At 42.0% G+C, this 21,940-nt stretch overlaps 1 protein-coding gene across 6 annotated transcripts in view; it reads right to left on the bottom strand.

Moving 5' to 3' along the window:
• The window catches only part of LOC102302798 (VPS10 domain-containing receptor SorCS1), a 208,960-nt gene that overhangs the window by 5,752 nt on the left and 181,268 nt on the right, over positions 1 to 21,940 (bottom strand). For 4 of the 6 annotated variants that reach the window (XR_006054271.1, XR_006054272.1, XM_042219613.1 and 1 more), the window contains exons 17-25: positions 18,028 to 18,141; positions 14,431 to 14,602; positions 13,206 to 13,392; positions 12,428 to 12,561; positions 8,427 to 8,553; positions 7,081 to 7,193; positions 3,863 to 3,997; positions 759 to 858; positions 225 to 330 (exon numbers count right to left, since the gene is read on the bottom strand). Coding sequence is in view for 4 of the 6 variants with exons in the window: in XM_042219613.1 (XP_042075547.1) it covers positions 225 to 330; positions 759 to 858; positions 3,863 to 3,997; positions 7,081 to 7,193; positions 8,427 to 8,553; positions 12,428 to 12,561; positions 13,206 to 13,392; positions 14,431 to 14,602; positions 18,028 to 18,141 (1,188 nt within the window). In the remaining 2 variants the exon portion in view is untranslated. Of the gene's footprint in view, positions 1 to 224; positions 331 to 381; positions 596 to 758; positions 859 to 3,862; positions 3,998 to 7,080; positions 7,194 to 8,426; positions 8,554 to 12,427; positions 12,562 to 13,205; positions 13,393 to 14,430; positions 14,603 to 18,027; positions 18,142 to 21,940 lie in introns of those variants that run through there. The other 2 variants (XM_005919299.3, XM_014332665.2) reach the window with 2 other exon arrangements.

Genomic DNA, 21,940 nt, shown 5'->3' with positions numbered 1-21,940 from the left:
GTGTGTGTGTGTGTGTGTGTGTGTGTGTGTGTGTGTGTGTGTGTGTGTGGGGAAAAGCCAATTCTCCACCCAGGAGCACTGGGTACGGCGGGGTAGACATTTGACAGGCACCTATCAACCTTCTCTTAGCCCCGCCGACAGCTTTTGTTTACCGAGCTGTCAGGATGGCTCGACAACTCCCTATCGCGCACAATGTGACAACTATATAGACGTGAACACTTTACCTCTTGAATTTGTAGATGACAAATACAGCTAAACCCACAACCACTACTGATAGCAGCATTAGCATGGCAGAGCCACTGTGGTTCTCGCTGGTGTCCACTAGGGGCGCTGCAGAGAAAGGGGAGACAGGAACCCCAGAGCGTAAATATCACATCAACGACACCACCCGTATTTCCACCCAGCTGAATCATGCAATGAGCAGTCTACACACATGAAGCCTATGTGAATCAAAGATGAATCATTTTAATATACAGTAGTATGGACTTCTCTTACTCTTTATCTTATTAGCCCCTTTAGGACAGTAGCAGCATCCCCAATAGGAAGAGGCACACATACTTGTAACGATGTTCACTCTCTGAATGTCTCTGTGTAGCTACATGGTGGGAGCCAATCAGACACAGAGTTGGGGTTGTTAGTTAAGTAATAAAATACACCTGACTGACTGCTGTTTCTATGTTTTGTCCCGCTTGCTACACAAGGTACAAAGGCCGTTCTGGGCAGCTGTGAATGCACACACATGCAGGGGGGATTGTTACCTGCTGATAAGTGCGCTGCATACACGGTGACTTGGACCCCGGGCCGCAACGTGAACTGGACGAGATTTTGATTCAGCGCGCTGAGCAAAAGCTCGGAAAGCTGTTGAGACAAAGATGGAGAGAGGGGAGCTTCAAATCCCTTTGTTGCAATTTTAATAAATAAAAAAGGAAAATGTTACAGGTCAAAAAAAAGGTAAAGTCAAGCTCATCACACTACAGTCTCATCCGTCTTTGCTATTGACTCGTCATTTATTATCTGTGTTTTGACATTTAAGAGCAAATGTGGTCAAAGTCACGATCAGTCCATTGATGCCAGGTTGAATAATTGAGTCCAAAACTCGCTTGCCTTTGAAAGCATTTCTAAAAGTTTCAGAGTCTGCTCAGTGAGTTTGTAAATGATAGGAAAAAACAGCCAAAGTGAATTATGAAAGACGAGTTATCTTAATATACTGACGGGGGTCAGGACAAGATATATTATATATATATATATATATTTTTTTTTGTTTTGTTTTACTTAAAATCCTAAAATGATTTGTCACGAGCAGCAACCTCCGCAGCTGAAAAAGGAAGCCAAAGTGAAGAGCCCATGACTGCAGTTCCTCGAATGACCACTTGAGGCTGGCGCTGAAATCGAATCGGTCCCCTAGACTTTGATGTCAAAATACCCGACTCAAAAGCAGAAATATCCTGTCTTCCTTCTCTCCGCCCAACCGGTCGCAGCAGATGGCCCCGCCCCTCCCTGAGCCTGGTTCTGCCAGAGGTTTCTTCCTGTTAAAAGGGAGTTTTTCCTTCCCACTGTCCAGTGGGGTTTTTTTTCTCTGTGCATGTATTATTGTAGGGTCTACCTTACAATATAAAGCGCCTTGAGGTGACTATTGTTGTGATTTGGCGCTGTATAAATAAAATTGAATTGACATTGGCAGCCTTTGTAAAATAAATGGCAATAAATGCACGACGGCGTAATGGATAAGATAACACATATAGCAGTTGAACACTAAAGAGGCTAACTTTATTCACTGAATAGGATAACCTTTGTGGTGTGGAGGCCTCATGAAGTATTTCGCGCGATTATGTGCAGTAATTGTATGTTTAGAGCATTTGTTGTATCTGTGTCTATATGATGCACGGGTGCAGCTCACTGATCAAATATGACACAATTTCATGGCTCAAAAAAGTCAAGAGATGGCCAGGAGGATTCATAAACCATTGGGTGAAGTCGGTGATGTCACCGTGGCTCCTGCGATCCTCTAAAAGTCGTCTGTGCATAAGAACCACTAAAACTAGCAAAAACACAGCAGTGACACACAGTTATTATCAGTTTAATACACTGGTATGAGAACAGTTGCATACTGGGCAGGTGTTGCGCTGAGTTTATCTGAGCTAATTTTTGGAGATTTTTGCCACATGATGTATCTAGAAAAGTGCTATGGAGTGAAATCTATGGGGCAGAAATAAAAAGGTGGTGTAGTTCAGCAGCTGGGTGATAATTATCTGTGGTTTTGTCCATTTGAGAGACACTTTGTGATCGATGTTTGATTTATTTCCACCATAAAAATATTGACTAATGCAACTTTAGGTTGCCTGTGAAAGACAAATGGAAGCGGTTACATGCGCACCTGACCTGAAGTAGGCTATCACTGCATGCAAATTACCACCAAACTGAATATACTTTGAATACCAAACTTTCTAAATGTAATGCTTTTTGCAAGGCTGCTGAATTATTTGTAAGCACCCATGACCCGAAGAAACCTCGCTACCTCCACCGACAACCCCATCCAAGCTTTCTTCTGTTTATGTAAGAGCCTTTGTCTGTGGGACCTTTCCAGTGTAATGCATAATGCATACCAAGCAGTCTCACTTGATCTCTGCTTTCCAGACAGGCGAGTAACCTTCTGCATTGAGAACATCTGACTCTGATACAAATTGAGCAGATTATCATGACCCAAAGGTAAACTATAGCGAGCAGGAGGAAATCTTACTTTCCTCACACAGATCTTTTCATTTCCATGAATCTCTGTCTCAGGGCTCCAATTCTCAGTCAAATGAGCCTCTTTATAAATGACATTTCACTATCATTAATCTGTTTTTCCTCATTTATGGAATCAGCATATATACTGCTGCATTACTCTGCAGAGCAAAACTAAACAAAATTCTCCATTTTCTCCCTGCAGCAGCCTTTTCCCTCTGTAGAGGCTTCATCTATCTTATCTGCCTCATTTGCCAAATTAATTGTGATATGAGTAATTTCTGTAGTCCTTCATCTTCGCCTTTATACTTCTTAGCTGTTTAAATTTAGACTATGCTTTGACTAATTACTTTTTCCCACTGTATACCAGGGTCAGTAAATCTATTATACATTCTAATAAGCGGAGCTTGCGCTACACTTTAAAGATGCCAACCTTGAATGAAGATTTATCACCGGCTGGTAGGGCAGAGGAACTTTCCAGGCAATCAACCAGGTGTGAGCGGGGAAGGAAGAGGAAAATCAAATTGATTCTCTTCCCAGCTTCCTTCTCTGCACATGCCCGTTGAGTGCTTCCCACAGAGAGCGCGGCCAACATTATCAGTCATTATCTAATACGTGAGGCTGAGGGCTATTTGAGCTCATGTTGATATGCTGGTGATTTAGTGACTGATGGACCACAAACATTTTCCTTGTGTGACCTTTTAGGCTCTTACGAGATGCTGCCACCCTCTAGTGCTCCCCCCTGCACCCCACAGGATGTGACTTAAGTAAGTCTAAAAGTCATTCCCCCCGATGACTTGTTAATACTTGTCAGGCTTTTTGATGAATCTATTGCAAAGATATTCCTCGGGCGTATTCCAAAATTAGACTTTTGGAGAAGAAAAAACTGGACATGCTTGAGTAGGTTAATACTGACATCTGCTGGAGGAAAGAGCAATTACAGGAGAAGCTGCTGCTGCTAGGAGAAGAAAAATTCCCCTATGAGTCATAAAGCAGAAACGGGGAACAATGCTTCAAACTTGGTATAGTTCGAGTGAGGATAACAAGGTGAAACCATCCACCTACACTGTGGAGATGGGGAAAAGCAGCGAGTCTGGAGGACATGCATCAGGTCAGAAAGCAGGTGTTGTTGCCTCACCTGATCTAAATGAGCTGAGCTCTTCTCTGGTTTCCCCTCAGTTATCTGTTTGTCAGGCAGGAGGAAAAACTCTGCTGCTGTGGGTAAACCTGGGAGGACAGTGACCAGGAGCTGATCCTCTCTCACGCCTGTAGCCTAGAGGAGGACAGTAGAGTGGACAGGGTCAGACTGAACTGCAGCAGTCAGCTCACAGAGATGAAACCTTAACAATAAGTACAAAAAAGCTCTGACAGTCAACGTTCGCTCACATATTTTTGGTCCTTCGTCGACCAGAATTTAGCTGGATTCAGGCTGCAACCATTTATCATTCGAGCTTAAACATTTACTGCAGTCTGAGGTTTTAGAAATGTTCTCACTTACTCACATGAGAAGATCAGTAAGATCAGTGTTACGTCTCCAGCAAGAACAGAATGGGAAAACAACAAAGGAAGGAGGACTAAAGGAAACTAAGTTTCCAAAACATCAAACTATTGCAAAACATGAACACAAATGTCCCTCAAGGTAACAAATTCCATCCATCCATCCATGTTCTTCCACTTATCAAATTCAGGGTCACAGGAGGAAACAAACTGATTAAAAAAAGTGATTATGCCATTTTTAATCATAATTTTAAATGTGTCACACAGTACATTTGATTAGAGGATGTCTGCTACTCCTGAACCCGACTGGAGTCCAAGCTGCATTTAACTTCAGTCCTGCTTTGAACAGTGCTGCGTCAGCCGCCATCTGCTGGATTAAATGAGCATTGCAGTCCAAAACTTTGCTTTGAACATCATTTTCAAAGTGCTGTTTCTGAGTGATGAGCAGCTTTGCAGAAGAAAGTTTACAAAAAATTAAAGCATAAAATTACAATTCCACGATTACATGGAGAAATTATAATTTCCTGTATCAAAGTAATTACAATTGATTAATTATAGCAACTTGCTTTATTAGTTTAAATAAAAACAGGGCTAAAATAAATGAATCACAGATGATTTAATAAGGTCTCCTTTAAATGTCCTTACTGTTACTGTGTTCATTCAAAGGTGCTGGACGCGTGTCCGTGATTGTATTCCATCCTGCAGTAAACTCACCGCAGTGGGAAACAGACAGTTTTGATGCCATATTTGAAAATACTTGAAAAATTAAGCAGTTTGTGTTTTTGTGCTGTCATGATGATGGCTGGATTGCAAGGCAAGACTAAAGGATATTGTTATTGACGTGTTCTAGTGAACGTTATTTTTATTGAAAAGCACATATTAAGCATACTTGTTATTAACCTCTGTCTCTCTTCCACAGCATGTCTTTATCCTGTCTTCCTTCTCTCACCTCAACCAATCACAGCAGATGGCCCCGCCCCTCCCTGAGCCTGGTTCTACCGGAGGTTTCTTCCTGTTCAAAGGGAGTTTTTCCTTCCCACTGTCGCCAAAGTGCTTGCTGATAGGGGGTCATATGATTGCTGGGTTTTTCTCTGCATGTATTATTGTAGGGTCGACCTTACAATATAAAGCGCCTTGAGGCGGCTGTTGTTGTGATTTGGCGCTGTATAAATAAAATTTAATTGAATTATAATACAATAGAGCAAAAATATTATTTTTTCTAAATAGTATTTTTTTGTCAAAATATCATTTTTTTTCATGTGACAGTCTTGAAAGATGCAAACAGCGTGGCCCGGTGTTAAGAAAATATAAAAAAAATAATAAAAAAATATATAAAATATATAAAAAAATAAAAAAACAAGCGCGTCCATGCTCACAGGTGTACACACGGGTGATCACACCCACAAACTACACCCTTTTTGGCTCCTACCTCAAAGCACACTGTGTTCTGTTGATCTTATGTGCTGCACAATAATGTTTAATATTTAGTATTTACTGTCATATTCCCATATATCATTGTGATGTTGTTTATTCTATTACTCTTGTTCTCTTCTGCTTGTTTTCTTTTTTCTTTCTCAGCAGGTGATCCAGGTGATTGATATATGCATTTTTTTTTCTCTGCCCGTTCTGTTGGTTTTTGTTTTTTGCCCTTCTCCCCCGTCCCTCTTCTCAGCTGTTTCTCTTTCCCTCTTTCTTTCTCCCCTTCTTTCCCCCAGTCAAGTCTGTCCCGTATTCAGCAAGTGAAAATAAAATAAACAATAAAAGGTGAATCAAATGGACCATTACGGCAAGGCTGGGATGGTCAGTTTGGTAAAGTAAAAAAAAAAAAAAAAAAAAAAAAAAAAAACCCCGCCGCAGATTTTACATTTTAGGCTTTTCTTTTTCTTTTTTCTTTTTCGGCTGGCTCGTACAGAATCTTGTATGTAATTTGGAAAGAGGGACGTCAGGGTTCACCTTTGAGATAAGTTTTTCATCTCGAGCATGAATGAAATCTTAAAGGTCAGGTGTGGTTTTCAACCAATGGCAGCCCTTCACTTGGAGCTCACTTTCAGATCGCCGCTTAAAGAAAATCAAACTGATGAGCTGGGTTGGGAGGATTGGTGTAATAAAAAAAACATGAATTTCTGGATGCCTTATTGATTCCAGTTGAGGCTGCCAGCTTTCCCTTGTTGGGTTTTCCTCCCGACGCGCTGGGTTTTAACCAGTGCGTCGTGTTTTTGTCTGAAAGTTGTTGTTGTTTTTTCGGCATGCGTTCTGGCCTCCGGGCTGTGGATGTCATGGAAAAAAAAGATGTCAATAGCGAACTGACGTGTTCAGTGAAGACTGAAGACAGGCTGTATATTTTTAGCATCCGTTTTGATTTGCAAGATCAAAAAGTGTGAAAATATGATGGAAAGCTCAGATTGCTTCCTCCTCTGCTTCAGAAAACGTATTGACACTGTGAGGATGCTGGAAGAAATAACGGCAAGTTAATGAGGCAAACTCTGTACCTAACATGTCATGTGTGGGTTTGAATCATGTCGTCCATTTGACGGATTGCAAAGCACTCGTCTCTGAGCGCTCCTTCAGGTCAGCGCAGAACACGCATTAGACCCGCACTGATGTTTATTCTTCTGTACACAACCTCGTTACTGTACGGCCCTGAACTCTGAGGGTCCGCGAGCAGCAGCAATCAGCCAGCTCTTGAACTATCTTTTTCCCCTCTTCTCCCTCTTGCCTTGTCATTTATCATCATAAAAGTCAGATTCATGTCTCCAAGCCTCGGGGAGGTCACGCAGCACTCAGAGGTCCAGCTGAGCGCTGACAGTATTTACCAAAGGAAGGCGACGGTTGCTACAAAAGAGCCAGAGAGAACTTTACCTGGATCAGAGAGTTCTTAATGACTCGGCTCACATCCAGTCTCCATTCTGCAATATCGGGGTTGTGCTCATCCAGGTTTGATGAAAAGGCGAGCAGATGAGATCGGAAATATTCTGCAGGAAGAAAAGTAAATGTGTGAGGGGAGCTTATGCCTTTCATCTGTCATTAAATGCAAAGTTCGGTTTTAAGATTCAGATCATGTACGTGTGCTTTTTTTCCTTGTTGCTAAATTCTGGGTTTATTTTCAGGTTCGGCCTCCATTCAGATCTTACAAGGGGAGAAAAAGCTGCAGTATGAGAACATAGATGATAGAGCGCTGTCCTTCTGTACCAGCTCAGTCATTTTTTTAGCTGCTGATGTTCTTAATAAACTATTCATCATGCTTTGTGTTGTAGTTGTTAAGAAAAAGGATTGATAAATACAGTTAGCATGCACCGGATGTTAATGGATCACGTGTAGTAACTTTGAAAAATAAATCTTGGGAGTTCAAAGGTAATGTATGCATCAATTTTCTGCCAATCAATCAAAGTCCAGTATCAGTGGCAGCAGCTCAGAAGGTTATTCTAGACATCAGTTTCTAAGCCACATTTTCAGGTTCCTCCTAGCAGGTCCTGAGGCACTCCAATGTAAGATGAGCCATGCAATCTCTCCTAAGACACTCCTGGGCCTCTCCTCCAAACTGGGTGAAAACCTCCAAGAGGATGTAGCCAGAAGGCATCCTGATTAGAAACCTCAGGTAGCTTCAGTGTGAAGGAGCAGCAGCTCTGCTCTAAACTTCTCCAAGCTCGTATCACTTATTTTGTAACACAGTTCGTAATGATTTGCAGTGTTTACTGAGCCAATAAAAGCATCTTTTCAATTAAAGCTTAAATAGTGAATAACTGGGAAAAAGAACGGGAAGTTGTCTCAGAGACATTCATCATCAGTTATGCATCATGTTGAGTTAGAGGAAACAAAAGAGAAATTTAAAGGCGAATATGAACATGTGGACGTTCATGTTTGGACTCGAGATTTTAAAGCTTTAATGTTAACATTTTGGACGACATCATTATTGCGTTTTGGAGCCACAGACGGCCCTATTTGAACAAAAGGAATGCTACAGCTGTCATTTATATACAATTTCTGTTAGAGCTTAGCAAAGGAAAAGTTTTAGCATATGGTTAAAAATGACCTCTAAGTCTGGAGAATGGCAGATTATTTTTAAAACATTAAGTAGAAGAATGACATCTAAGAAGTATAACATCAAAGGGAAGCAGCATTATTATTCTACTGTGGAGACCAAACTTATCAGCCTGTTTGCAGAGCAACAGATTCCCAGTGGACACTGAGGGAGAAATTCGGCTCACCGTGTACAGCGATGGTTTTTCTGTCCTGCAGAATAGTATTCCCTGCAGACACCTGCACAGTGACTGTATTGATGCCTTCCCGGGAGAATGTGTACGCCACACTTCCCTCTAGGGTGATTACTGGCTGCTGGGGGAGCGAGAGAGAGGGGGAGAAGGAAGAAGGGGAGAGGGAGATGGGGAGTCAGATTGTATGTGCTCCCATGAGAGACCCTTATCAACGGCTGGTTAACATCTCACACTGCTGTTATTTACACTACAGAGGTGTCAGGCTGTTGGCCGACTGACAAAAACACACACAGACACACACGCACGATGACACACAGCTTTGCTAAAGTCTGTGCTGTGCTGCATGCAGCACAGAGGCCTACAGGGAGCTTCCTGTGTGACACCAGCAGCTCCTTACTGTCATTACTCAAGTCTCCATTTGTTCTTCAGATAGCTTTAAGATGCTAATGCTGCCACTGTTTATTACCAAGTGACAGAACTGCTCGTCCTCGTGGAAAGGCCCCTGTTAGTGCTGAGCAAACACATTTACCCAGCTACAATTACACAGACAGAGAGGAGTGGAGCATTTCTACAGCTATAGCAGTGCATCCTCAGACCACAATGCTTGAATTGTTTCTTTTTCTCTCTTGTAATATAAATTTTTTGATGTGTCATGTTAAATGTTACGGTTCTCTAACATCTAGTGTATTGATTACATTAGCTGCTAATCCTGTTGATGCTAGTAAAGCCGGGGTCAGCGTGTTTGCACTCTGACAGTTGCTATATTTGGAGGAACAACGCTCTACTTTTTCAGGAAGTTCTAATAGAATCCTAACAGTTACTTTTCCAACAGCATAAGGAGCACATCTCTTAGACGGAGTGAAAATTTAAAACTGATTTCTCTGACAAATTCATGCTTTATTTAAGCAAACTTTTCCTCCCACCACCAGTTTTAAATTTTCAGGGTGATTTTCAAGTTTAGGGTGCTATTGCATCTCATCTTCATACCACAGTGGGGGGAAATGACTCCAGGAATCACCTGCAGTCTTTGAGCAGATACATCAACTTTATTTATCTATTGAAGAACTTATCTGTGTTTGTCCACTTTGTGGTTGCGGTAGCATGAGATGCTGTTTAGCCTTTTACAGTGGGGCAAAAAAGTATTTAGTCAGCCACCGATTGTGCAAGTTCCCCCACCTAAAATGATGACAGAGGTCAGTAATTTGCACCAGAGGTACACTTCAACTGTGAGAGACAGAATGTGAAAAAAAAATCCATGAATCCACATGGTAGGATTTGTAAAGAATTTATTCGTAAATCAGGGTGGAAAATAAGTATTTGGTCAATAACAAAAATACAACTCATACTTTGTAACATAACCTTTGTTGGCAATAACAGAGGTCAAACGTTTACTATAGGTCTTTACCAGGTTTGCACACACAGTAGCTGGTATTTTGGCCCATTCCTCCATGCAGATCTTCTCGAGAGCAGTGATGTTTTGGGGCTGTCGCCGAGCAACACGGACTTTCAACTCCCGCCACAGATTTTCTATGGGGTTGAGGTCTGGAGACTGGCTAGGCCACTCCAGGACTTTCAAATGCTTCTTACGGAGCCACTCCTTTGTTGCCCGGGCGGTGTGTTTTGGATCATTGTCATGTTGGAAGACCCAGCCTCGTTTCATCTTCAAAGTTCTCACTGATGGAAGGAGGTTTTGGCTCAAAATCTCACGATACATGGCCCCATTCATTCTGTCCTTAACACGGATCAGTCGTCCTGTCCCCTTGGCAGAAAAACAGCCCCATAGCATGATGTTTCCACCCCCATGCTTCACAGTAGGTATGGTGTTCTTGGGATGCAACTCAGTATTCTTCTTCCTCCAAACACGACGAGTTGAGTTTATACCAAAAGTTCTACTTTGGTTTCATCTGACCACATGACATTCTCCCAATCCTCTGCTGTATCATCCATGTGCTCTCTGGCAAACTTCAGACGGGCCTGGACATGCACTGGCTTCAGCAGCGGAACACGTCTGGCACTGCGGGATTTGATTCCCTGCCGTTGTAGTGTGTTACTGATGGTGACCTTTGTTACTTTGGTCCCAGCTCTCTGCAGGTCATTCACCAGGTCCCCCCGTGTGGTTCTGGGATCTTTGCTCACCGTTCTCATGATCATTTTGACCCCACGGGATGAGATCTTGCGTGGAGCCCCAGATCGAGGGAGATTATCAGTGGTCTTGTATGTCTTCCATTTTCTGATGATTGCTCCCACAGTTGATTTTTTCACACCAAGCTGCTTGCCTATTGTAGATTCACTCTTCCCAGTCTGGTGCAGGTCTACAATACTTTTCCTGGTGTCCTTCGAAAGCTCTTTGGTCTTGGCCATGGCGGAGTTTGGAGTCTGACTGTTTGAGGCTGTGGACAGGTGTCTTTTATACAGATGATGAGTTCAAACAGGTGCCATTCATACAGGTAACGAGTGGGGGACAGAAAAGCTTCTTACAGAAGACGTTACAGGTCTGTGAGAGCCAGAGATTTTCCTTGTTTGAGGTGACCAAATACTTATTTTCCACCCTGATTTACGAATAAATTCTTTACAAATCCTACCATGTGGATTCATGGATTTTTTTTTCACATTCTGTCTCTCACAGTTGAAGTGTACCTCTGGTGCAAATTACTGACCTCTGTCATCATTTTAGTGGGGGAGTTTGCACAATCGGTGGCTGACTAAATACTTTTTTGCCCCACTGTACATGTAAAACCTTTGAATAATGGCTAACTGTTAGGAAGTCAAAGCAGCACTGCTGTGTGTAGTATGGTGAGAAATGTCAGTGTCTGACAGCCAAAGTTCTTGCTTGATAATGACTAACATCACTGCTGACATCACTGCTGACATCACTGCTGACATCACTTACTAGCAACCAGCTGACCAATGGTGAGTTGTAAAGCTAACCCTAAGCAACTATAGCAAGCTAACTTGGTGCATTAACATCATAGACCTGATTTTCTTCTTGTATCAGGAGTTGTAGCCGTGGAGTCAACATTAACCTTGTGGTCTTATTTACATTTAGTTGGCTAACCTCCCACTCATGAATCATGAGGGATCCCCCGTGCTAAGAGCTAAGCTAGCTCTTTACATCTCCACAATACGTGACAACTTAAGCACTTTGAAAGCAACTTGATCAGACAGTGATACACATGGCAGCACTATCCTAATAGGTCACATCACCATCACCAGTAGCATTTATAATTTTTATTTTACCTGCACCATGGCAGTGAGAATGTGCGAGGATTATATATTTTACTTTTTTTTTAAAAATCGTTTTATATCTTCTGCCAAGACCAATGCCCTTTTTTGACAAAAAGTTTATCCATGCTCACTTGTTGGACTGGTACTTTTGGCATAATCATGCAAATACTCTGTTAAATGTATGACACTAAACATAATGGTCACTCAATCCACCAGCAAGGTGGAAGCTGATTAATTTTATTTTGCAAACTGCTTCTGAATTGCAGTGTTTCCAGAAGTCTTTGTTCCATTTTTAAAGTGTCACGTTTCGCTGTTCTGAACAAAATCCATGCAGATCTTTTGTCTTCAAAGGCCGATATCTCCAAAGCTGTGTCCCCCAAGCTGAAACTATCCGCATGGCTAGATGCCTCAAAGGGATTAACAGAAAAATATGTCTTTTCTGACCCTCTAACTCTGTGTGATTGATCAGCTCTGCCTGACTGCAGCAGGCCCTAGAATTGGAGGATTTTTACACTAACACTAAGACGCTTTCACTGCACTGGTTATCAGTAATTAAGGTACTATGTGAACAGGTCAGCACGTTCCACCATTTTTATTGACGCTGATTAACAAGGCTACACATTTTCCAACCTGCATGCACAAAAATAGCTCCACAAAATAATGATTCTCACATTTTGGACCAGAAGAGTCAGCAACCTACTTAATTGCAAATGGGCAAAAGAAGAAGAGAAGTACTGAGAGAAGTGGTGAATTTCTTGAGTGCGCTGTACCTCTGTGTTATTTCCGATCCACCAGATGTAGGTGACCGTTCCCACTTGGCCGGGCCACAGAACAGCAGTCAGGTTCACTTCCTTATTCCTCACAGCCACAAATGGAGCTGAGAGATGGATATACTCCAGCTGACCTACTCAGGCACACATATACATCACAGTGTGAACTCGACGCTCTGCGCCACAGTATGTGAAAAGAGGATAAAAATAAATGAAATAACTTTGTTGGTTCAAATGAGGGGAAAAAAGAGGGAGGAGATGGGGTTTATAGGTGGGTAAGGAGGGTGAGTTTGTTCAAGATTCGCTCTTGCTCTGGGACTGCCGGCTGCCATCTGTGTACTATTTTTCATCCGTGGCACTCTGGAGCCTGCGGTGGCTCTATTTGTACGGTTGGCACATAGGATTGACAGACTGGTAGGGGCAACATTGCTCCCTGATCAATAAGTCAGCTCCGTTACATCTGTCACCCCCTGAATACACGGGGGGTGGTCAGCCCTGTTACGTATGAGGTTGCCGTGGCTTCTGCGGGCTGAGTGGCTGCGAAGCATAAGCTGAACTGAGTGGAAGAGAAATGGAATTTGTTCTATCTCACTTGTTTGTTTGGCTAAGGGAGGGGAACATGTTCTGTGAAGAGATAAAGGATAGAATGTCGTACAAGCAGGAAACAGCAATTCCATAGACTCTGATAAAAAGTGGAAAGAGCTGAAACGAAGAGCAGACACACTGGAGAATCTAAATAAATGCACAAAAACATCTTTCACAAAACTCGGTATCTCACATGTGACATGCAGGTAGAGCATGGCGGTCTCTGAGCCCAAGCTGTTCTCCCCGGTAGCAGTCACTCGGTAGATTCCCACAGCTTTGTAGATGTGTTTGATCCCCTCCTCGATGGAGCTCACGTTGGAATATGTAAGAGCGTGGCCATCTCCAAAGTCCAGAGTGATGCTCGTCCTCGCCCCGTCACCCTGAACAGGACAAACACTTCCAGGAAATCTGCAGGTATGGCCTTTTATGAAATATTCATTCTGGTTTGAGCTGGCTTTTATTACATTTGACCAACACAGAGCACGGTTTTCCTTCTAGGCACAATAATGTAGGTAATGTTTATCACACTCCCTGCTAAGGGCTGCGATTGTCAGCGTGGTCACTTAGCTCAGTCTCATTTCCAAGGCGTGTAATACTTTTGTCAGACACTGACTTTACTCCAAAGTTAACAGTGTCAATAGTGACATGGATCTCAGTCCTAGCTCATCATGTACGGATGCTTGTAAAAGACACTGTGAGTCACAGTTTGCACACTGTCAACTTTTTCCAACAGGAGCACAGGTCACGATCTGCTGCCTTTACATGCAGACGCTGTCACCCTCTCAGAGGACAAAGGATAATTTCCAGATATAAGAGTTTCACTGCAGCAGATAGTAGTTACTATCTGTATTACTAATTATTAATTACTTTGCTTTACGATCTGCATTTAAAAACAAAGACAATCCGCACAGCTGACTCTATAATCACAAGGAAGTCCCACCTAAAAGAAACTGTGCTACTGCATTCAGGGCTCCTCAGGCTGGCAGTCCCTGTCTGAGTATCTTCTTTGTTTTCAATGATGATGAGAAGTAACTTGAACCCTAAAGCCTAACACTACTAATACGACAACACCTCTTAGGATCACTAATTGTGTTGATGTGTAACTATGTCAAAGTATGTGAGTACTTTTGGTCATAAAAAGCAAAAAAAAGGTGTAGAAAGGGAATTTTTCTCCCTTTAAACATGTAGGTTTAGTTTAGAGTGTGAACACAGGAAAATATGAGAGGATACAGCACAGTCACAGCTGAGGATGCTGGTGTTGCTATAGAAACAACCCAGATAGCCATTTCCAATCTAACTGTACATTTGAAACAATCCACTAATATTTGCTAACAGTTCTGACTTCGCCCTTATTTACACTGTAAATATAATGACACTGACTCTGTGTGACTTCATGGGAAACATTGGATACAGCTCACCTCCTCCAGAAAAACAAGAAAGGTGACATTGGTGCCTAACACGGCTGTCAGCGAACCCTCACTGGTAACCAGGTGGAGACCTTTGGGTGCTTGGATAGGACACTGCTGCCTCCTGGCTGTGTACTCTGCGCTCACACCAGCTGTACAGTTATTGGAGACCACTTTTCTGTAGCTGAAGGTGGAAAAGCAAATGAAACTGATTAGATGTGCCATCAGACAAACACAAACTTCATATAAGGTTCGTATAAACTTCTCTTTGTAACCATATTTATGTTTAAAATAACAGCAGAGCCTAATCTGTCTGCACTTCCCTCATTTAGATTCACGAGAAAACTTAACAGTTAAAAGGAAAAAAAACTTTTCAATTTGAATTGCCAGCAGTGCTGTTTGTGTAGTGAGGGGCGTAGACGCTAACACAAACAATGTGCCCTTTGACAGAAACTCTAAAATGTGGTGGGAATGTCAATGTTCCTGCAACAAAGAGCCGTGCTGAGGCTCCTTCAGAAATTTTAAAAAGCACTTACCCTGATTAATGTTCTGGTGACAATGAATGTGCCATTTTTGCCACAGAGATATTGTGTTGCATGTTTTCTTTAATCATGTTGGTTGTTATACATATTCAGAGTACAGCATTTGATATTTTACAATCCTTACTACATGTCAGAAAATTATATGTTTTCTTTATCCAAGTATCTTTAAACAGAAAGGGAGGGTTTATGACAGTCCTTCTGGACGTGAATTATGTAAGAAAGCTTAGAGTTAGCTTTTGCTACCTTGCTGATCTTTAATTTATTAAAAAACAAATAAGTAAAAAGAAAAACACATCAGCTGATCTCAGTGCCAGCCTCAGCAGGTTACACACTGCTCACCAATTTCTCATCCTGTAGGGAGCGCTGTTGAAACTGCTGCACAATGCAAGCCACTCTGCAACCCACCTCTAACTTGACTCCTCTGTTTCATGCTGTGTCTGACTAATTAATATCATGTTGACTGTCACTAACAATGCTGCTGATGTGCCTCCCTTAGGCTTTCCACATATATATGTAACTGAAGGCTCCTAATGATCCCCAGCAGCGACCTTCCCATCCAACTACCAGCCAATAACCTGCCTCAGTACCACATGGAAGCTCCTGTCAGGCATCATAGCAGCTAAGATGTACAGGCACGAGGCTCAATGCATGAACCACGAGTGCGACATAGAAAGGAATTGGCAGGAATACCAGAGAAGCTCAACACCAGCTACTGACACAATTGAAAGACCAGACTGACCAACCTGTGCACTGCCTGGATTGACTACAAGAAGCCTATGACTCGATGGCCCACACATGGATCCTCGAGTACCTAGAACTGTACAAGATCAACAGGACCCTAAGAGCCTTCATCAGGAACTCACCCCTTGGTATTTCTTGCCACATGCCCACTGAGAGATGGACTCAAGAAGATGTGGAGGGTGAAGGTAACACTGGTCCCAGAGGTAATCGGAGCACTTGGTGCAGTGACCCCCAAGCTAAGCGAGCAGCTCCAGCAGATCCCGGGAACAACATCCAAGATATCTGTCCAGAAGAGTGCAGTCCTAGGAACAGCTGAGATACTGTGCAGGACCCTCAAGCTCAAGGATAAAACACCATCTAAAGAAGCTATATATAATAGTAATAATCTTATTTTCATAAAAGTTAATCCATTCGAATAGAATAGAAAAAAGTAGCCCTTCATTGTCATTGTACACCTACAATCTTTTTTTTTTTTGCAACTCAAATCTTTATAATTTTTTTTTTAAAAAGTTCCTTGTTTTACAAGGCATTAAATATTTATGTTTACATGTGTTCAGAAATGAAAGTCAGTTTCTTTTTGGATGAGAGATCAACTTACACCCTCCTGACCCTCCACAACTGTGCTGGAGTGTACAACCTACCATCCATCCATTAATTCACCTTCTTAACCACTTATCCAGCTGGAGCAACAGAAGGTGATAGATTATCCTAGCTGACACTGGGCAAGAGGGGAGGTACACAGAGAACAATTACTATTCATCCACACCTCTGACCAATTTGGAATCATCAATTAAACTAAAACACTAGTTTCTGTTAGGAACTGGGAAAAAAATCAATCTCCACACCTCTAAACCACCCGTGTGCCATTCTAAAGAGATCACACACAAAAACAGCATCAGGATGCACCGTCTGGTGTCTGGAGTGCAAGACATAAACAACCAAGTCGGATGGATACAGCACCGCAGCTCACTGCTGCACAAACACGGCTTCATGGCCATGCGATCAGGACAACACAAATGTTTCGTCTTGTCACGATCACATTTATTTCTGATTGCAGGGATGTGATCTAATTATTTTTCCTGACATTTTCTCTATCTTAAAAGGTTCTGTCAAAAAATAAATAAATAAATATTGAGAAAAAGAAAATTATGTCTGGTGAAAACGACACCAGATAATGCTAACATGTCACCAGGCTGCCAAAGTTATATACAGAAGGCCAGTTCCCTGAATAGTTTCCTGTAAACTTTGAATACTTTTTGCTTTAAAATTATTTTCTCGCTGCAAAAAAAAAAAAAAAAAAAGATACACGTAGTAATCTTAAAGTCTAGTAATGAACGTAAATGGTAGATTTCTGCAGCTGAGATCGCAGAGTGACAACTTTTAGTCAGAGAAATAATCATTAATCCGTTATGACCTTATAGTAATTATAGTAATCCACTCTTTCCAAAGCAGACTTTTAGCAGAAGCAGTTCTTATTCTGGGCGTCAAATACGCTAAAGCTAGCATAATTCAAGTTTTCAAATTTGTATAAAGCCTTCTTCACATTTCTGAATTCACAGCATGACAAACTGCCCCAGCTGTCACAGCGAGAGAGGAGTTATTGCAGGGCTAACTCAGAGAAACGGCTTTCATTCATGCTCCCAATCACACTTTCAGGCACTTTAGAAGCACAAATGAAACTAAAGTATAGGTCGTTGGGCTGTGGGATGAAAATCCCACGTTAGCACAGGAAGAATATGCAAGCATCGTACATCTGATCCCCAACAATCCTACGTGTGTTCTGGGTAAGATGGTGAACATCTATCGCCATCAGTTTTATTCACAATACCTCTGCTTACGTTTTCCTAAGTGAACAAAATGGACTAGTCCCATTATTATTAACATTTAAGACATTTTTTAAATGCATTTCTCCTGAGGAGCATTTAGCTCTGAGCTTTAATCCACACTGTGATCATCAATGTTAAATCAGACTTTTTTCCTGGGCGCTTGAGTTATTTTTGGAAAAAGCCACCGCACTTCACACACCCTCACACTGGATTTGGCATTGAATTTTTCATTCATCCCTCTTTGAAATTCTTGACACAATTTTCACCCAAAGAAGATCTTTTTATTACCGGTGCTTTATCCTTGTTGGTTCATGATTGTTTTTTAAAAGTGCAGGTTTGATCATTCAGCCCACATTTTCCTCGGCCCGGCCGTGTCGTCCCTGAGAAACTAATTAAAGCACCCTGAGCTATTCGGCTCAAATGCACCATTCATTTTATCCAATCCCTGCGAGTCGCTGCTGAGACTGTGCATGCTGATTCTAGTCAGCTCTCATCCTCACCCGGTGCTGTTAAGGAAAGTCATCCCCGTGGTGCAACTCCTGGACATCGATGATGGATGGAACCAAAAGGCAGGGGTGCACTTGCCGTCCGTCCGTCTCTCAAAGCCGTAATCACTGCAACGATCCGACAAAACAGACGGCGTCATTAAATCGGGACATGGAGGAGACAGCGTTTGGAAAATTCAATTCGAAAATTAGATAAAGGCTGTTACAAGTGTGACACCTGCTTATAAAATGGCTGATAATACTCACAGGGAAATCAATCAAAAGTTAATAAAATATTCTAAACCGAAAGAGGCTCCATATTGTAAGATCATTTCAGATTGAAATTCAACATGGAACCTTAATGTCATCTAAGTATCGACTTCAAAGGAGCCGCAGCAGCTGCTTCTTCGGTGCTCTTTAAACACAGCCCACGAGTTGTTTGTGCCATAAATTAAAAGGCAGAGCAGCGCTGTGTCCCCAAAATGATAGGGACAAATTGCCCCAATTAGCGCGACATGCACACAGATGCAAAAGTGTTGTGATTGTTAATGAAAGCTATTAGGCTCAGTGATTTATGGTTTTGATAGAGCTTATTTCAAAAGCAGTCCTCCTCGAGAGACCTGCAGGTATGGGACCAACGTGAGGAAAAAAGAAATACGCAGGAAAACAAACATTAAAACTGCTGATAATTCAAAGAAAATATTTTTTGTCTAATGTAGAAAAACATTCTCTGTGACTGCAGCTGTGATATCAGGAGTCACCAGCACAAAGGCAGGTGTGAAATATCATCTTTTTTTCCACTGAACACTTTGTCCTTCAAGAGGTGACGATGCCACACAGTTATGGGAATGACTACACAAACACACACACACACACACACACACACACACACACACACACACACACACACACACACACACACACACACAGTTATATGTTTGAGCAGCTAACTGGTTTCCATTTAACAGCAGCAGCCACCGGGAGAATGTGCCAGAGCTGCTCTGCAATTATAATCTGGAGGATGTTATCCTTCACGGTGATCTCTTATCTTTTAATCCCTCACTTAAACCCAGTTTCCTTAAACCCCGGGACATATTGCAAATGCATCTCTACATCTGATAAGACCAGGGCTCTGTGCCAAATACAAGGAAATACCTCGCGTAACAATTAGCCGCTGCTATGTGTTGTTCTCTGTCCTCCAGGTGATGCCATCATACCCTCGGTGATGATGTATGCGAGTGTCCCACATAACAGAGCCCACGCTTTCCTTTGAGTTACAAGCTACTGAGAAACCAAACGACTCTGATCCAAGTGCCACAAACAGAAGCTTCTTGTGCACGGGTGTCAGCAAAGCAAACAAACAGATGGCAGCAGTGGTCCAGAGTGGCAGTTAGAGTGATGTCTGGGAGTCCAGCATGAATGACTTTAACTGCCATAATTATAAATTATGTCAATTTGTTTTCAATATGTTATTTATTTCCTTTATTTATTATTGTTCCTTTTGGGGTAGGAACTAAGTTTCATTCTGTGTTGTGCACAGGCGCCTTTAAGTGCTGCAAAGTGCAGTCTAGAAAGCATGTGCAAAGAAGCTAAACTGTAAGTTAACTAAGTCACAAGAAGGAATAAATAAGCTGTTTTAAAGTAAAAGAAAGCTGTAAAGAAGAAGAAGAAATTGGGAATTATTTTCGTTAAGTTTTTGTTCCTCAATTCAATTCAATTCATTTCAATTTTATTTATATAGCGCCAAATCACAACAAAAGTCGCCTCAAGGCGCTTCATAGATACAGAGAAAAACCCAGCAATCATATGACCCCCTATGAGCAAGCACTTTGGCGACAGTGGGAAGGAAAAACTCCCTTTTAACAGGAAGAAACCTCCGGCAGAACCAGGCTCAGGGAGGGGCGGGGCTCTGTTGTGCGCGCTTTTGGTGAGAGAAGGAAGACAGGATAAAGACATGCTGTGGAAGAGAGACAGAGGTTAATAACAGATATGATTCAATGCAGAGAGGTCTATTAACACATAATGAGTGAGAAAGGTGACTGGAAAGGAAAAACTCAATGCATCATGGGAATCCCCGGCAGCCTACGTCTATTGCAGCATAACTAAGGGAGGATTCAGGGTCACCTGGTCCAGCCCTAACTATATGCTTTAGCAAAAAGGAAAGTTTGAAGCCTAATCTTAAAAGTAGAGATAGTGTCTGTCTCCTAAATCCAAACTGGAAGCTGGTTCCACAGAAGAGGGGCCTGAAAACTGAAGGCTCTGCCTCCCATTCTACTTTTAAATACTCTAGGAAGCGGACTCATTCCCTCAGTTACTTGCAGCCAGCGAGGTATGTTAACTGTGTTTGTGTATCGCGCATTTGTTAACTTGGGTTTAATGTTTATTTGTAATTTTTATGTCTGGTCATTCTGTACTTTTATGTAATGACAGTTTGACGGTGAATTTTATGGTGGTTTGGAGGAGAAGTGTGACGGAAGAATAAATCCATCTGTGAATGAAGAACCGTGGTGTTGTGTGGGAATCATACTGACACTACAAACATCCCCGCACCTCCCTGAGCCTGGTTCTGCTGGAGGTTTCTTCCTGTTAAAAGGGAGTTTTTCCTTCCCACTGTCACCAAAGTGCTGCTCATAGGGGGTCATGTGATTGTTGGGTTTTCCTGTATCTATTATTGTAGGATCTACCTTACAATATAAAGCGCCTTGAGGCGACTGTTGTTGTGATTTGGCGCTTTATAAATAAAGCTGAGTTGAACTGAAACACCATACAATGAAAAATGGGACGGGGCTGATAGGTGCACTAATAGTGTGTAATACTATGAAGGGGACACAGTGTCATTCCTGAACTTAAAGCTCTGGCTAGTTTTTACTTCCATCTGTGGAGGGAAGAAGCAATAAGAGAAAAATGAAACACTCAGTTTTACATTTATCAAACTGTGGCTCTGTCTGCTCTCTTCTCTTTCCCATCACCCCCAACCAATGGAGGGTGAATGGCTGAAATCCAATAACTGTAATAAAGTAGATTATTCTACCATTTGCTGGTAAATTGTATTGCTGGGTCACTCAGTAATTGACCTTGACAGGGGTCATTTATTTCAGATATATTTTAATGTACTTCAAAGGTCCCTGTAATGACAGGCATTACAAACACTTCATGTTACATGTGAACAGCCATCTTTGAACAGAGGGCGGGGCTTACCACACCAACTGTCTGTCATCTAGAATCCTTCCCAGACACCTTAACGCCCACTCATATCCTGGGCCATTTGACCTCAGTAAATCACATGTTAGGGTGTGGCCAGGTGTCACAGTGGGTCCACCCGAAACCTTGATTTTGACCCACACCTGTTTTCACACCTTGGCTCGTGTGATTAAGCAGAGGATCAATAAGGGGTCCACAACCCTCCTGGGGGACGCTCCCATAGGCCTTAAAATCCTAGAACTGAAGAAGCTTCTCGGATGAAATGTCTTCAAGGAAACTTAAAGAAGTCCAGACGCTTTTCTCTCCGAGCTCCTTAGACCCGCTCTGCCGTACCACCTTACAGAAATTACGGTGGCTTTGTGTTAAGTTTGCCAAGCCCAGGCAACTGTGATGTAAACATTCCTTTTTTTTTTTTTTTTTTTTTTTTTCTTAAATGACATCAGAAACAGCAGTATGCGACATTACGTGATGGCAGAGCTTCAGTTCATCCTTTGTCATTTTTTTTTTTTTTTTTTTTTTTTAAAAATAGGACAGGGGGAATGAATGAGAGAAAGAGGGGGAGAGAAAGAAAGAAAACCAAAGGGGAGAAGAGACGGTGAGAAGGGGGGAGAAAAAAAAAAAAAAAAAACAACAACTCCTGGGTCACCTGTATGGATAAAAAAACAAAAAAAAACAAACAAACAACAAAAAAAACAAACAGAGGAGACAGCAAACAACAAAGAGCAAC

The sequence above is a fragment of the Haplochromis burtoni genome, unplaced genomic scaffold (assembly GCF_018398535.1).
Source record: "Haplochromis burtoni strain Fernald_Lab_line unplaced genomic scaffold, NCSU_Asbu1 Contig_35, whole genome shotgun sequence".
NCBI classification, from domain to species: Eukaryota; Metazoa; Chordata; class Actinopteri; order Cichliformes; family Cichlidae; genus Haplochromis; species Haplochromis burtoni.
Note: the sequence above shows the minus strand (reverse complement) of the source record. Positions and strands in the feature narration are given on the sequence as shown.